This window comes from Taudactylus pleione, unplaced genomic scaffold (genome assembly GCF_031769625.1).
Source record: "Taudactylus pleione unplaced genomic scaffold, aTauple2 ptg000685l, whole genome shotgun sequence".
Classification (NCBI taxonomy): Eukaryota; Metazoa; Chordata; class Amphibia; order Anura; family Myobatrachidae; genus Taudactylus; species Taudactylus pleione.
The window spans coordinates 5452300-5468783 of NW_028285087.1; the positions used below are offsets into that span (position 1 = coordinate 5452300).

Consider the following 16484-nt stretch of genomic DNA (forward strand, 5'->3'; position numbering starts at 1 on the left):
CACTAAAGGGCTCTGCTGGAAGTAACCCAGCAGTGTCATGTCACCAGGAGCTGGGAGGAGAAGGTGGGCATTCCAGGGTCAGTCAGTGTGGATCGTCACTAACTCACCGTGACAGTCGCGCCATCCAATTCTGTGAAGAAGAGATCTCCTCCTTGGAAGTCATCATTCAGGTAAAGGAAACCGCTATGAATAGTATAGGTCACAGATATATTAATAATAATAAATCACAGATATATATATATATATATATATATATATATATATACATACAGATACAGTACCAGTCAAAAGTTTGGACACACCTTCTCATTCAATGGTTTTTGTTTATTTAAATTATTTTCAACATAGTAGATTAATACTGAAGACATCAAAACTATGAAAGAACACATATGGAATTATGTTGTAAACAAAAAAAAGTGTTAAACAAATCAAAATATGTTTTATATTTTAGATTCCTCAAAGTAGCCCCCTTTAGCTTTGATGACAGTTTTGCACACTCTTGGCATTCTCTCAATCAGCTATATAAAAAGAAAAATTCCCTCATCGGAGACAGTAATTTACCTCAGTTATACCCTCACCTGAGATTGTAATCCACCTCAGCCATTCCCTAACCTGAGGCTATAATCCACCTCAGCCATTCCCTAACCTGAGGCTATATTCCACCTCAACCATTCCCTCACCTGAGGCTATAATCCACCTCAACCATTCCCTCCCCTGAGACTGTAATACACCTCAGCCATTCCCTAACCTGAGGCTATAATCCACCTCAGCCATTCCCTCACCTGAGGCTATAATCCACCTCAGCCATTCCCTAACCTGAGACTGTAATCCACCTCAGCCATTCCCTCACCTGAGACATTCCCTAACCTGAGACTGTAATCCACCTCAGCCATTCCCTAACCTGAGACTGTAATCCACCTCAGCTATTCCCTCACCTGAGACTGTAATCCACCTCACCCATTCCCTCACCTGAGACTGTAATACACCTCAGCCATTCCCTAACCTGAGACTGTAATCAACCTAAACCATTCCCTCACCTGAGGCTGTAATCCGCCTCAGCCATTCCCTCACCAGAGACTGTAATCTACCTCAGCCATTCCCTCACCTGAGACTGTAATCCACCTCATCCATTCCCTCACCTGAGACTGTAATCCACCTCAGCCATTCCCTAACCTGAGACTGTAATCCACCTCAGCCAATCCCTCACCTGAGACTGTAATACACCTCAGCCATTCCCTAACCTGAGACTGTAATCCACCTCAGCCATTCCCTCACCTGAGACTGTAATCCACCTCACCCATTCCCTCACCTGAGACTGTAAACCACCTCAGCCATTCCCTAACCTGAGACTGTAATCAACCTAAACCATTCCCTCACCTGAGGCTGTAATCCACCTAATCCATTCCCTCACCTGAGACTGTAATCCACCTCAGCCATTCCCTCACCTGAGACTGTAATCCACCTCAGCCATTCCCTCACCTGAGACTGTAATACACTTCAGCCATTCCCTCACCTGAGACTGTAATCCACCTCAGCCATTCCCTCACATGAGACTGTAAGCAACCTAAACCATTCCCTCACCTGAGGCTGTAAACCACCTCAGCTCTTCCCTCACCAGAGACTGTAAACCACCTCAGCCATTCGCTCACCTGAGACTGTAATCCACCTCAGCCCTTCCCTCACCAGAGACTGTAATCCACCTCAGCCACCCCCTTACCTGAGACTGTAGTACACCTCAGCCATTCCCTCACCAAAGACTGTAATCCACCTCAGCCATTCCCTCCCCTGAGACTGTAATCCACCTCAGCCATTCCCTCACCTGAGACTGTAATCCACCTCAGCCATTCCCTCACCAGAGACTGTAATCCACCTCAGCCATTCCTTTACCTGGGACTGTAATTCACCTCAGCCATTCCCTCACCTGAGACATTCCCTAACCTGAGACTGTAATCCACCTCAGCCATTCCCTAACCTGAGACTGTAATCCACCTCAGCTATTCCCTCACCTGAGACTGTAATCCACCTCACCCATTCCCTCACCTGAGACTGTAATACACCTCAGCCATTCCCTAACCTGAGACTGTAATCAACCTAAACCATTCCCTCACCTGAGGCTGTAATCCCCCTCAGCCATTCCCTCACCAGAGACTGTAATCTACCTCAGCCATTCCCTCACCTGAGACTGTAATCCACCTCATCCATTCCCTCACCTGAGACTGTAATCCACCTCAGCCATTCCCTAACCTGAGACTGTAATCCACCTCAGCCAATCCCTCACCTGAGACTGTAATACACCTCAGCCATTCCCTAACCTGAGACTGTAATCCACCTCAGCCATTCCCTCACCTGAGACTGTAATCCACCTCACCCATTCCCTCACCTGAGACTGTAAACCACCTCAGCCATTCCCTAACCTGAGACTGTAATCAACCTAAACCATTCCCTCACCTGAGGCTGTAATCCACCTAATCCATTCCCTCACCTGAGACTGTAATCCACCTCAGCCATTCCCTAACCTGAGACTGTAATCCACCTCAGCCATTCCCTCACCTGAGACTGTAATACACTTCAGCCATTCCCTCACCTGAGACTGTAATCCACCTCAGCCATTCCCTCACATGAGACTGTAAGCAACCTAAACCATTCCCTCACCTGAGGCTGTAAACCACCTCAGCTCTTCCCTCACCAGAGACTGTAAACCACCTCAGCCATTCCCTCACCTGAGACTGTAATCCACCTCAGCCCTTCCCTCACCAGAGACTGTAATCCACCTCAGCCACCCCCTTACCTGAGACTGTAGTACACCTCAGCCATTCCCTCACCAAAGACTGTAATCCACCTCAGCCACTCCCTCCCCTGAGACTGTAATCCACCTCAGCCATTCCCTCACCTGAGACTGTAATCCACCTCAGCCATTCCCTCACCAGAGACTGTAATCCACCTCAGCCATTCCTTTACCTGGGACTGTAATTCACCTCAGCCATTCCCTCACCATGTTCTCTGCCTATGAGAGCCATCTATTACCTGTAGTCTCTGTGCATGTATGCAGGGGGCTCTCGCCAGCACTGCTTTTCTTCTGGGTCCAAGACACAATTATCTGCATGTACAGGGTGACTGAGATCTGTACGTCCCTCCTGTTCCCCTGATATACACAGTGACAGAAAGATAGACAGAGATATGAGGAAAAGATAGAAGTTGCCCAAATATGGGAATCAACTAAAACTTTTATCCAATAACAAAAAAAACAGTGTATACATCCAGGGTCAATGGCAAGATTCACACAGGTGTGTGTCCTAGTGAGGGGTACCAGGTATCTGTACGGGAGAGGGAGAGAGAGGGGGGAGAATAACACACAGAGAGAGGGTGGGAGAGATAGAGGGGATAGAGAAAAGCGGAAGTGGGAATGGGGGAGAGAGAGAAGAGAGGAAGGAAGAGAGAGATGGGGGTGGGGGTGGGGGAGAGGGGAAACAGGAAGTGGAAGAGGAAGTGTAAAGAGAAAGGGAAAGGGAGATAGAAGACAGAGGAGAAGGAGTGGAAGAGGGGAGAGAGATAAAAAGTGGAAGAGGGGAGAGAAAGTAAGTAGGAGAGGGGGAGAGAGGGCATAGGAGAGAGGGAGAGGTAGAGGGGAGAGAGGGGGATAGGGGGAAAGGAAGTGGGAGAGGGGGAGAGAGGGCATAGGAGAGAGGGAGAGGTGAGAGAGAGGGGGATAGGGGGAAAGGAAGGGGGAGAGGGGGAGAGAGGGCATAGGAGAGAGGGAGAGGTGAGAGAGAGGGGGATAGGGGGAAAGGAAGTGGGAGAGGGAGGGAATAGGAGAGAATGAGAGAATTGGAGGGAGGGAATAGGAGAGGAAGAGGGGAGTGAGAGGACGTGGGAGAGGGGGAGAGCAGGGGTTCAGAGAGAGAGGGGAGGGGGATAAAGGGATAAATGTGGCAAATAGAGGGAGTGGGATAGGGGGAAGATAGGGAGTGGTAGAGGGGAAAGAGAGAAAAAGGGGGGAGGCAGACTTTACATAAGAAGTAATGCAATGTGGTCTGATATCACATAACTCCCATTGGGTGAGTGAAATGAAACCTTAGTACATGTGTAGGGGGCGACAGACACTCTCCTCACACACACACAGGAGCTGCTGTTACCGTCAATGGCCGACCGGCACACCAGCTGGGCGTAGGAGAAATACAGAGTCTTTGTGTCAAAATAGGATTGCGTCAGAACCCGAGCGCGCTCGGTGGCATGGTAATAAAAGTGCGTGCGGCTGAGGTCCAATGTTTCTGATGAGGCCATCTGCACACAGTCACGAGAAGACATATATAAGCACATTGTTATTCCAGCCCATTTGCTACAGAACCGAGGCTCTGTCTGACACAAAACCATCAACAGAATGCAGCATATCCAGGACCTTTATACACACGTAGGGGCTCATTTAGTGTTGGACGCATTTGCGCACTGAACATATATATAGGATAAGATACACATTGGAAAAAAATGTATATGTTGCATTGGTCGCATCTCAAAAACAGCATTTGTGCCAGAGGGACGCCAGGCATATAAGTGTGTGTACAGATGTGACTTTGTAAATGCTAAATTCACATTGATGAAATGTCACAAAATGAAAGAGAGAACAGTGGCCCTGATTCAGTGCCGGACGCTCTGACAGAGCGCTCGCTCTGAATCAGGCCCAGTGTCTGCATTGTCATTAATAAATGTTAAAGTCATATTTTCAATATACAATGTAATGAAAAACAAACAGATAACCCCACAGCTGTTGTTTTCCCGTTTAAAAATCAAATAGGTCTTTTCTTTCCTGCAGTAGTCCAAATGGAAACGCTAATCAGATAATGTGAATAGACGGCCGCAATTTCATATAATGTAACCGAGACTCTAATAACTTAAGTACTATATCAGTCCAGGAGCGATGATCAGCCAATCAGAGGCAGCTAATCAGTGTTGCTGACTGTCGTTATCACTGCGCAACTCACCACCTGCCCAGCTGTACTCGCAAGGGATACGTCCCATAAAAATCATGCGGCTCTCTCCATGTGTAAATGTGCAGCACTTATTTGTACACATCCTTCCCGGATTTTGCTTATAATTTGCCCGCACCTCCCTGCCTCTCCGGGCATAAAGGAACGCAATTTAACCAGTCTACTTACAGACTTATACATACGGTATGTATTGCTGGTGCGCCTGTACAGTACAGAGATGAGTGTTTTACGCAAACAAAACAACTGACATAAGTTCAACTCTATGAGGGGTATTCAATATGGGAGCGAAAAGTCTGTGCTGGACTTTTCGCTCCACATCGGAGATTTTCCTGGGATAAAGTATTGGGCGTGCGCCTGCTTTATCCCCGTATTCAATATAAAACCTCCGAAAACGGGAACCTGCGAAGTGGGATTTGCGTAAAAAAACTAAATTTACCTGGAAAAAATTGTAGGACCCCCCTAAAGTTGTAAAAACATGGGGGATCACTATGGGTACCCCCGTTTTAGCCTACAAATGAAAGTCGGGGATTTAAATAGCGGCTGCAGGTGTTTTTTTTCCCGACATTGAAGAAGTGTTGCAGAAGAGCACTTAGGTTAGTTTTTTCGTTTTTTTAAGTGGTCCCATCAAATTTGGGGTACATGAAAATGGGTACTAGCATATTTTGATGTCCCTAAAGTAAGTTTTTAAAAATTCTGCAATTGTGCACCTGCCGGTAATAATTTATTCTAGAAAACACCTGCCGCTAATAATCTATTCTAGAAAACACCTGCCACATACTTACAGAATAGCCCTGAACCTATTTCCCTAGTTTTAAACAATTTTTTCCCATTTTTTTTTTTCACCCCAATTTTTAAATTAATTTTTTGGGGTGTCCCTATTTTTTTTTAAAAACTTTTTTTGACACAGTTATTTCTAAAATGACATTCCCAGGGGTGCAGGCTAATTTTTTTAAGCCTGCACCCCTAAACCCCAATTCTGCACTTTTTTTCGCCATCTATTCAGTGGTGAAAAGTTATCCCCGTTTTTCTTCAAAGACTTTTCGAACCTGCGAAAAGTCTTTGAAATTGAATACGGTGTAAAACTAAAACCTGCGAAAATGACGTCATCGGTGCGAAATTATCGCAAAAACTGACTTTTCGCTCCAAATTGAATACCCCTGTATATCTCTATGTATCAGTTATTCCCCGCACTTAGTGGATTGTAAGCTCATTTGGTCAGGACCAGCCGTACCTTTGGGGTATATTTACTAAAGTGAGAGTTTTTAGAAGTGGAGATGTTGCCTATAGCAACCAATCAGATTATAGCTATTATCTTCTGGAAGGTGCTAGATAAATGTTAGGTAACATCTGATTGGTTGCTACAGGCAACATCTCCACTTCTAAAAACTCTCACTTTAGTAGATTTACCCCTTTGTCTCCTGTCACTGGGCGGAATGCATGATGCATCACAATTTGCATGCCAAGCATCCCGCCACCCTTCGCATGCATGCCAGCGTGAATAATGCCAATATGCATGAACACCAAACGCAAAGGACCGCTCTCTCGGTGTGACCTGTCCTTTGCAAGTGAGGGATTTCTGAGTCTATGACCCAGTAGCCCCTCTGGTATTATTCTGTACATGTGCAGAAGGACGTGCGCAATGGGGGGGGGGGGGGGGGGGTGCTGGGAGGGATCCGATTGGATCCTTCCCAGTGGGGGGTGCGAATAGAAGCCATAGTATTGACCGCATTTCTCACATTGATGCATCCAGCCCACTGTATGTCGTTTATTTGTACCATTATCCCCTTAATGTGCAGCGCTGCATAATATTTTGGTACTGTATAAGACTAATAACAACTGTAATTGAGACACTTAGGGGTATATTTACTAAAGTGCGGGGTTTTTAGAAGTGGAGATATTGCCCATAGCAACCAATCAGATTCTACTTATTATTTATCTAGCACCTTCTAGAGGATAATAGCTAGAATCTGATTGGTTGCTATGGGCAACAGCTCCACTTTTAAAATCCCGCACTTTAGTAAATATACCTCTTAGTATCAATGTACAAAACATTTTATAAACCATTTCTTCAAAGATATTATGCCGGAAGCACTTTGCTATAACAAATATCACAACCTGGATTACAAGCAAGAGGGAGGCAACTTTGACATGGAACTACAAGCCCCAGCATGCCCCGTGATAAAATGTCAGATAAATAAAAACTTACAAGCCACACGCTGCCGCCACAGGCCAATATAACAGTACAGTCCACGGTGTATTTATATGAGGCCAGGAAGAGAGGTTCATACATGTCCGTAAATGTTACTCAGCAGCGCTCCCTAGTGCTCTCATCGGATATTACAAGTCACCAAAGAAGGTGTCATTGATTATACAAAGGCGTAGTGTTGACCATTGATGGCATTGGACAGAAGCAACCGATGGTTTGCGTTTTGCAATGTGCAGTTGGCGCATGCGCAAAACGCATTTGTGATTCACCATCAGGCTCAGCCATCGATATTATACCATCGGTGGTTGGTGACCATCAATGGCGAAACCACTCACCATCAGGATCAGACCATCGATGGTGAATGGACAACCCTACGAAGGCGCAAGGCTGCAACCCATGTAGGTGACGGGAATCTATGGTGAAGTCCGATATATGCATTAGAGCCTTATACAGAGGTGACCGCTAATGCAGGCAATGCCGAAGCTCACGAAGGTGAGCGATTATTTGCTACTGTGATAAATATTATGAAAACCCCTAAGGCGCGTGCGTTACCCTGTGTGTACGCAAACAAATGCGCTGTTGTGTACGGGACGGCTGGCATTAGAAATGGTGAGGGAAAACCGGGAGGTAGCCTGAAGCGAACGGCAAAAAACAAGAGATATGGTAAGAACTTACCTTTGTTATCTCTGTTTCTACGAAGTCCATAGGGTCCACAGGGTTGACCTTGGGGTATAGGTTGGGAACCAAATCCGGGCACCACGCAGTTAAAGCTTTTAGCTCCCAGGATGCACTTGGGTCCACTCTCCCTATAACCCCGCCCCCCAGCCAGAGGCACCTCAGTTTGTAAGTAGCCAAAGGCCGGAGGAGGAGAGAAAAAGAGAGAGAAAACTGGAACACTCTAGAACCATACTCACAGAAAAAGGAGACGGGAAACCGGTGACCAGTAACACAGCCCATATGAAGCCAGGTGCGTCAGGGCGGGCGCCCTGTGGACCCTATGGACTTCGTAGAAACAGAGATAACAAAGGTAAGTTCTTACCATAGCTCTTGTTTTCTACTTCAGGGTCCATAGGGGGTCCACAGGGTTGACCTTGGGGATGTCCCAAAGCAGTTCAACCAAGGGTGGGGACGCTCCTGTGCTGAGAGGAAAATCCATCGCCAAAAAGGAAGCATCCTGAGAGGCAAAGGAAACCAATGCCTAGAACCTTAAAAAGGTATGGACAGAAGACCACGTGGACACCTAGTAAGGCAAAACAGCCGAGGCGCCACAACGAGCCGCCCACAAGGGTTACATGGCCCGAGAAAAAAACAAGCATCAACAACAGAAAGGCCTACCCCTGGGTAAGCCCCTGAGGAAGACATATGAGACCATCCAGCCAACATTTAGTTATAGGCCGGCCATCCTTTCCTGTGAAAACTAGAAATCTCAGACCACCAATAAGGAGCCCGATTTCCGTAAGGAGCTTGAACGGATCACATAAATCCAAAGAGGCCGGACCACAGTCAATGAGGCCACACAAGCCGAGAGGACTGGGGGCTGAATGGCTGTACCATAAGTTCCAGAATAATATGGAACCTAAAAACCACATTAAGAAGAAACACAGGGCGAGAGCAACTCACACCCTGACATGATGCCCTCCAAAAGAGGGAGCCACATGAGAACGCTCCCAAGTCAGACACTCTCCTGGTCAATATAAACACCCTGAGAGAAAGAGAGAGAGCCTAAGCAATAGACCATGTAATGGCTATCACAACCAGTGGTTCCATCGACTGTCCCCGGAGGGAACGAAGAACCACTACTAACTCCCAAGGAGTCCCTAGGGAGGACAAATGGAGGCATAAGCCAGAAAACACACCAAAGGATGAACTGGATACCAGAGTGGAGCAATTCCATATCTTAACCATACCGACAGTGTAGAGATCCGCACTGTCAGGAAGGCCAGGCCGAGGATGAAACCCAAGGCAGCCGGCAGGAATGCCAGAATATCTGGAAATCCTGGACACCGGAAGATCATATCGACAGGTACGATACCGTAAGAATTACGTATGCCACAGTCTGTGGCAGAACCCAGCAAAGTCTGGCCTGTCTGCTCTAAACATCTCAATGAAGACAGAGCCAGGGAAGCCCTAGGACCACAGCAGGGGCGCAGTCATAGACAAACGATCCAGGTCCAGGGAAAAACAAGGACCCTGAGACAACAGGTCCAGATAGTGAAGCAGTAGGAACGGAGCATCGATGAGGAGACTCCGAAAATCCTAGTACCAGTGACGTCTGGGATGAACTGGAGCCCCCAGAAGGAAAGCCCCTCCGTCTCGAATTAAACTTCCGAAGACCTCGAGGAAGAAGGGAGACCGGAGGACACAGGTACACAAAGTGGAAGGACCACTTCACTGACAGAGTCACTGAAGGTAGCTTCAGTACTCCTAGAGCTGGACTGTAACACCGGTAGTGTGTGATAGAGTCAGAAGGCCATGAGGACCAATCACCTCAGGGAGGCCCCCTCTGCTCACCAGGAGTTGAAACCTCTCTTGGAGAAGAGACTAGTCCCCAGGATGCACATCGTGACGGCTGAGGAAGCCCGCTTCCCAATGGAGAGCTCCCGGAATGAACACTGCAGAGTTGGCCAGGAGAAGACCCTTGGACTATGTCAGAATGTATGACATTCCTGTCATTGCCACCGAATTACCAGTGTTGCCTAGTTGGAAGCCACTGTTGTGACACTGTTGGACTGAACCTATGCAGGTTTACCGTGACATAAGGGTTAGGCCAGAGTGAAGGCCCAAGACAGCCGAAAGTTCCAACAAGTGGCAGGGCGGAAGCGACAGACGTCCAGCTACCCCGAAATGAATGCGGACCAGACACTGTCTGCAGCAAAGAATACCCTGGACGAGATGGCCATAGCCACCCGGACAGAGACCGACTCGCCTCCGGAGAGAGCATCATTGTCCGAACAGCGATCTGATGGAAAAAAAACTCGATCCATCTGAAGAAGAGTCAATTATGGCAAGGCCTGGAATGGAACTGATCACATTCCCCCCTCCCAAAAGGTAGACACTCTGGGAGACCGCGCATCACCAAGAGTAATGACATATGTCGACCGCGTAAACATCCGCACACTACAAGCTGAAGAGCAGAGAGCTTGTCTTACGCCAGAAAAATTCTCAAATTCCTGAGAATCCAGCAGTGCTCTCAGATGAAGAATACTCTGTGAGGGATGCAGGGAGGACTTTTTCTCCGGTGACTAATTATCTGTGCCGAGAAAAAGCCACGGTTATCCTGACCCGGTGGTAAAGTACCTCGGTGATCCTGCTAAAAGCAGGAGGGCGTCCAGAGAAAGGAGCATTCGGATACACTGAACAGGTGAACCGTCAGAAAATCCGTAAAGCTGGTAAACCCCGGTGGAGTTAAGGACAGTCCCAAAAGGCAGAGCCCGAAACTTGCAAGTTTTGCTGTGGCACAGCAAACCTGAACCCCTGCTGATGAGAGGGCTCTGTATGTACCCGTAGGTACGTATCCTGTATACTCAGATATACCATAAAGTCCCCAGCTTCCAAACATCGGATGATGGAGCATGGTGGACTCCTCCTGAGTCCAAGCACCCTTAGTATCCGATTCAGGGATTTGAGACAGAGGATAGGCAAATGAGGACCAGTCGGCCACTGCCCCAGAAAGAAAGTAGAACAACCAGTCCCTCGCTGAGATAGTGAGGCTGGCCGAAATAGCTCTGCTTACCGCAAAGGCTGTATAGCTTTCTGGGTTTGTAAGGCCCTGATCGGAAGAAGGGCCCGTGTAACAACGCCTGTGAGGAGGCCGCCTGAGCAATGAGAGGCTGTTGAGAATCAGTATCTCACTCTGGAATCCCCCAGATGTAGACCTGCCCCGTCAGGCTGAAGGTTTATCCTCCGGCGTAGAAGCAGGGCCGTCCAGAAGTCCAGGACAGCTCGGTACTAGATATGGTGGCCCCCGTGGAGGCCAACAGCCTAGGAAAAAACAGGCCTTTAGGCTGACCCTGAGGACAAAAAGACTTAACAGAGTTAGTCCGAATGTAGTGGGAGTAGCTAAAGACGGCATCTCTCCATTAGTGATACTGCCAATGATGCAACAATCTTGTCAAGGCTGGACCAAACAAGATCTTCCCCATGGTAGGAGACTGAACCTCTGCTTTCCCATAACGTAGCCATAGGGTATTGCGGCGGATACAGACGCAGCCGAAACCCTGAAAGTTAGAAGACCGGCATCCAATGTAGGTAATCCCACATATGACAACTGCGTATTTTATGTGAGCGGCAAAAGACATTTGAATCCCAGACGTGTTGAAGGGGAAAAACATTACAAATGCATCAGCCCAGTATGCAACAGTATTAACCAACCATGCGATGGCCATGGTAGGACGGGCAACAGGCCCTGAAAACGAGTACATTGATTTCAGGTAAAGTTACCACCTACGGATCCGTAAAATCCGTCCAGGCCGGGATGGGAGGCATATTAATGCCTGTAACCCGACGATTAACATACAAATCCACCCCAGAAGGAGATTTCTATTACTTGTGAGGACCCTTAGGGAATGGGAAACAGGAGGCCTTTGTGACCCCTCATATCTGGCGACAGCCAGACTCCCGCCATGAGATCCACCCGCTGGTCAGAAACGAGGAATGTATGATCCAGGTGCAGGATCGACATTCTCTATATCAAGAATGAACCTGGCTACCAGCCCCAAAGCAGGAATAATAATACTTGAAATCGGCTCCCCCCATGTGAGGGGGAAAGAGCCGAATACACCATCCATTTCACGGCAGAGCCACTGGGAAGTAACCACAGGGCGTATATCACGCCATTTAGTATTTCGTAGAAAACGACATCCACCAGGGTGGCCGTTGTGGTAATCCCTGCAAGGGGAATGACAGACCGATGCGGTACCGGAGGTAATTCATGTACTGTGAAAAACCCCGGCAGGGAGCGATAGTCTGTGACACAGGGGTAAAGTGCAAGAAATTGCGAGATACCCCGAGTTGAAAAGGGCAGTATGGTGAAGTAACCACAAGCGAGTTACGACAATGGGGCCTGCCCGGCGATCCTCAAAGGAGAGGATCCTGAGAAATAAACCGCCCAAAGGGGTCGTGCAAGGGGCCCGGCACCAGATGGCGCCGCATACAAAACCTTTCTGAGTCAAATCCTCCGCACTACTACCTGCAGGCTATGACTTGCAGGATAGCAATAATGGGTGCAGTATCGTGCGCAATCTCCTGGTCAGATATATTTGACTATCTTGACGGAAATATTAAGCAGTGCCATACCAGTCCTGACTGACGCTAAGATTAGCTGCAGGGACCCATTATCAGCGTATGCAACACACAGTTCCATCTAAACAACGTGCAGCACGCAACAGTATGTGACAAACCTCACAAATATTAACAAGTATATATATGTGAGGTCTCAGAACCACCCCAGGTACACCTGTATTAGGGCAGATAAAGAAAAGGGATAGATATACACTGACAGGTGAGAAAAGCAGACAGTCAGCACTAGCATAAGTCACATACAATGCAGAAAAATATATATACATACATTTGCATGACATATAATATACTGCACAATGTCGCTACATTCAACTGCCCAGATTCAGAGTCTGGGAAGGCTATAGCGCTGTGTACACTCACCCAAAATGGCCAGGTACGCAGGGGGACTGGGCTCACTGTCATCCTAGGAGCTCTGCAGCACCACCGAGAGATAATGGCCGCTGGAGACCTCAGAAGAAGCGTGGCCCGCGGAGGAAGCAGCTCAGCGACGCCAGACTGTAGTATTGAAGGGCGCGCTGAGCTGAGGGGAGGAGCCGCTAGACAGGGAAGGCTTCCTCCCCTGGCTAGCAATTAACCCCCCGGGATGCCGGCTCCCGCTGCCGCTATAATCCCTGGTGGGCTAGTGGACACGCGGGGTATGCCTCCATGGAGGGGGAGCCCGCCGCCACCGCTAGCGCCTCCGGTCTGTCCCCAGAGACCGGAGGCATAAGGCTGCAGTGCATACACACGTGGATCACCGCAAACGGTGACCACGCGACTTACCTGTCCCCGTCGATCCGGCAGCAGCCTAGGGATTCCTCCAGAGTCCGGCTAGTACAGACTCTGGGGTCCCGCTGCGATCCCCAGATCTGTACTGGCGTCGCAGCGCCGGCGGGGTGTAGGAGTGGCAGCTTAGACGTCCATTGGACAGTCTGCCGCTGCCGCTCTGAAGAGTAGTAAAAAATAATAAAACTCTTTTTTTTTTTTTTAAATAAATTTTAAGCTTAGGGGCTGCTAATCAGCTCCCCACTGCACTAACGGTGACCCGACTCCGGCCGGGCACCAACTTAAACTGAGGTGCCTCTGGCTGGGGGGCGGGGTTATAGGGAGAGTGGACCCAAGTGCATCCTGGGAGCTAAAAGCTTTAACTGCGTGGTGCCCGGATTTGGTTCCCAACCTATACCCCAAGGTCAACCCTGTGGACCCCCTATGGACCCTGAAGTAGAAAAAAAAGATATCTAATCGTGGACGTTATGGGAGTGTCAGTGGAAGCGGCAGCGTTCTCAGACACAGGCCACGTTTAGATGGAGAAACTGCACCTCCTATAGGCTGGTGCAAGTGTCGATGGAGCACGAGATGATGCACCGATGGTGGATTGTTCAGTACCACCGGTGGTGCTGCAGCATGCAGGGCGCTGAAAGTGGGCGTCTCAGGGCTCGCACAGTCCGGCGCACGATAGTACACAAGGGGACGGCTGAAACTAGCATTTGCATATTATCTCGCTGTGGCTACGCAAAAAGACGCAGCCGTGGCGGCGACTGGTTCAGACTCTCAGACCAGCCATTGTGGTTCCTATACAGTATATTAAGCCTTCTGTGCGCCGCCTCATCTACCAGATGGAGGGTTGTGGGGCTGACATGTCGCAGGACAATAAGCCATGGATGTGAAGGTAATGACAGAGCACTTGTGTCCCCTCAGGATATCAGGGGCCAGGCAGCTGATTACCTGCAGAGCTCGCAGAACACTCAGACCTTGGATTCTCTCACGAGGGGTGTGAGGTGATTTCCTTCCCCTGAACCCGTCCTCAGATGCCTCAGCCTCCTGGGTGCACAAAAAGGAGAGACGTGTGGCAGTGTCAGACGTACACTGGAAGACTGGTCCATACTTCACACATTGTCCCTCATTCCACTCTCCCATACTCCATTTTGTAGTTCCAACAAGAGGCTTCTCCCCCACTCACCTGTACAAGGCCGAGCAGAGAATCACACTCCTCTTTGCTGAGGACTCCATCCAGAGTGGCTCTAGCCGTCCCATTCATTTGTCTCGGGGTGAGAGTGATTGTTACCTGCTCATAAGGAAGCTCCTCTGCAGGACAGATAGGAACCTACATTAATCACATGATCCCACCGCCAAAGCTCGGCACTTATACTGAGGTGCAAGAGACTCCACATCACATTGCACACCGCCAAGGCTCCGCACTTATACTGAGGTGTAAGATACTCCACATCACATGACCACACAACCAAGGCTCCGCACTTATACTGAGGTGCAAGACACTGCACATCACATTGCACACCACCAAAGCTCCGCACTTATACTGAGGTGCAAGACACTCCACATCACATGACCACACCACCAAGGCTCGGCACTTATACTGAGGTTCAAGAGACTCCACATCACATGATCACACCGCCAAAGCTCGGCACTTATACTGAGGTGCAAGACACTCCACATCACATGATTACACCACCAAAGCTCGGCACTTATACTGAGGTGCAAGACACTCCACATCACATGATCACACCGCCAAAGCTCCGCACTTGTACTGAGGTGCAAGACACTCCACATCACATGATCACACTGCCAAAGCTCCGCACTTATACTGAGGTGCAAGAGACTCCACATCACATGATCACACCACCAAGGCTCGGCACTTATACTGAGGTGCAAGACACTCCACATGACATGATCACACCGCCAAAGCTCGGCACTTATACTGAGGTGCAAGACACTCCACATCACATGATCACACCACCAAGGCTCCGCACTTATACTGAGGTGCAAGATATTCCACATCACATTGCACACCGCCAAGGCTCCGCACTTATACTGAGGTGCAAGACACTGCACATCACATTGTACACCACCAAAGCTCGGCACTTATACTGAGGTGCAAGACACTCCACATCACATGACCACACCACCAAGGCTCGGCACTTATACTGAGGTTCAAGAGACTCCACATCACATGATCACACCACCAAAGCTCGGCACTTATACTGAGGTGCAAGACACTCCGCATCACATGACCACACCACCAAGGCTCGGCACTTATACTGAGGTTCAAGAGACTCCACATCACATGATCACACCACCAAAGCTCGGCACTTATACTGAGGTGCAAGACACTCCACATCACATGATCACACCACCAAGGCTCCGCACTTATACTGAGGTGCAAGATATTCCACATCACATTGCACACCGCCAAGGCTCCGCACTTATACTGAGGTGCAAGACACTGCACATCACATTGTACACCACCAAAGCTCGGCACTTATACTGAGGTGCAAGACACTCCACATCACATGACCACACCACCAAGGCTCCGCACTTATACTGAGGTTCAAGAGACTCCACATCACATGATCACACCACCAAAGCTCAGCACTTATACTGAGGTGCAAGACACTCCACATCACATGATCACACCGCCCAAGCTCTGCACTAACAATGAGGTGCAAGACACTCCACATCACATGATCACACCGCCAAAGCTCGGCACTTATACTGAGGTTCAAGAGACTCCACATCACATGATCACACCACCAAAGCTCAGCACTTATACTGAGGTGCAAGACACTCCACATCACATGATCACACCGCCCAAGCTCTGCACTAACAATGAGGTGCAAGACACTCCACATCACATGATCACACCGCCCAAGCTCTGCACTAACAATGAGGTGCAAGACACTCCACATCACATGATCACACCACCAAAGCTCCGCACTTATACTGAGGTGCAAGAGACTCCACATCACATGACCACACCACCAAGGCTCCGCACTTATACTGAGGTGCAAGACACTCCACATCACATTATCACACCACCAAAGCTCCGCACTTATACTGAGGTGCAAGACATTCCACATCACATTATCACACCACCAAAGCTCGGCACTTATACTGAGGTTCAAGAGACTCCACATCACATGATCACACCACCAAAGCTCCGCACTTATACTGAGGTGCAAGACACTCCACATCACATTATCACACCACCAAAGCTCCGCACT

At 48.8% G+C, this 16484-nt stretch overlaps 1 protein-coding gene across 1 annotated transcript in view; it reads right to left on the minus strand.

The window, feature by feature from the left end:
- P3H3 (prolyl 3-hydroxylase 3) overlaps positions 1 to 16484 on the minus strand; it is a 56204-nt gene that overhangs the window by 19628 nt on the left and 20092 nt on the right. The window contains exons 9-13 of the mRNA XM_088456103.1: positions 14426 to 14550; positions 14191 to 14286; positions 4134 to 4281; positions 3025 to 3142; positions 108 to 183 (exon numbers count right to left, since the gene is read on the minus strand). Of these exons, the coding sequence (XP_088312229.1) occupies positions 108 to 183; positions 3025 to 3142; positions 4134 to 4281; positions 14191 to 14286; positions 14426 to 14550 (563 nt within the window). The remainder of the gene's footprint in view (positions 1 to 107; positions 184 to 3024; positions 3143 to 4133; positions 4282 to 14190; positions 14287 to 14425; positions 14551 to 16484) is intronic.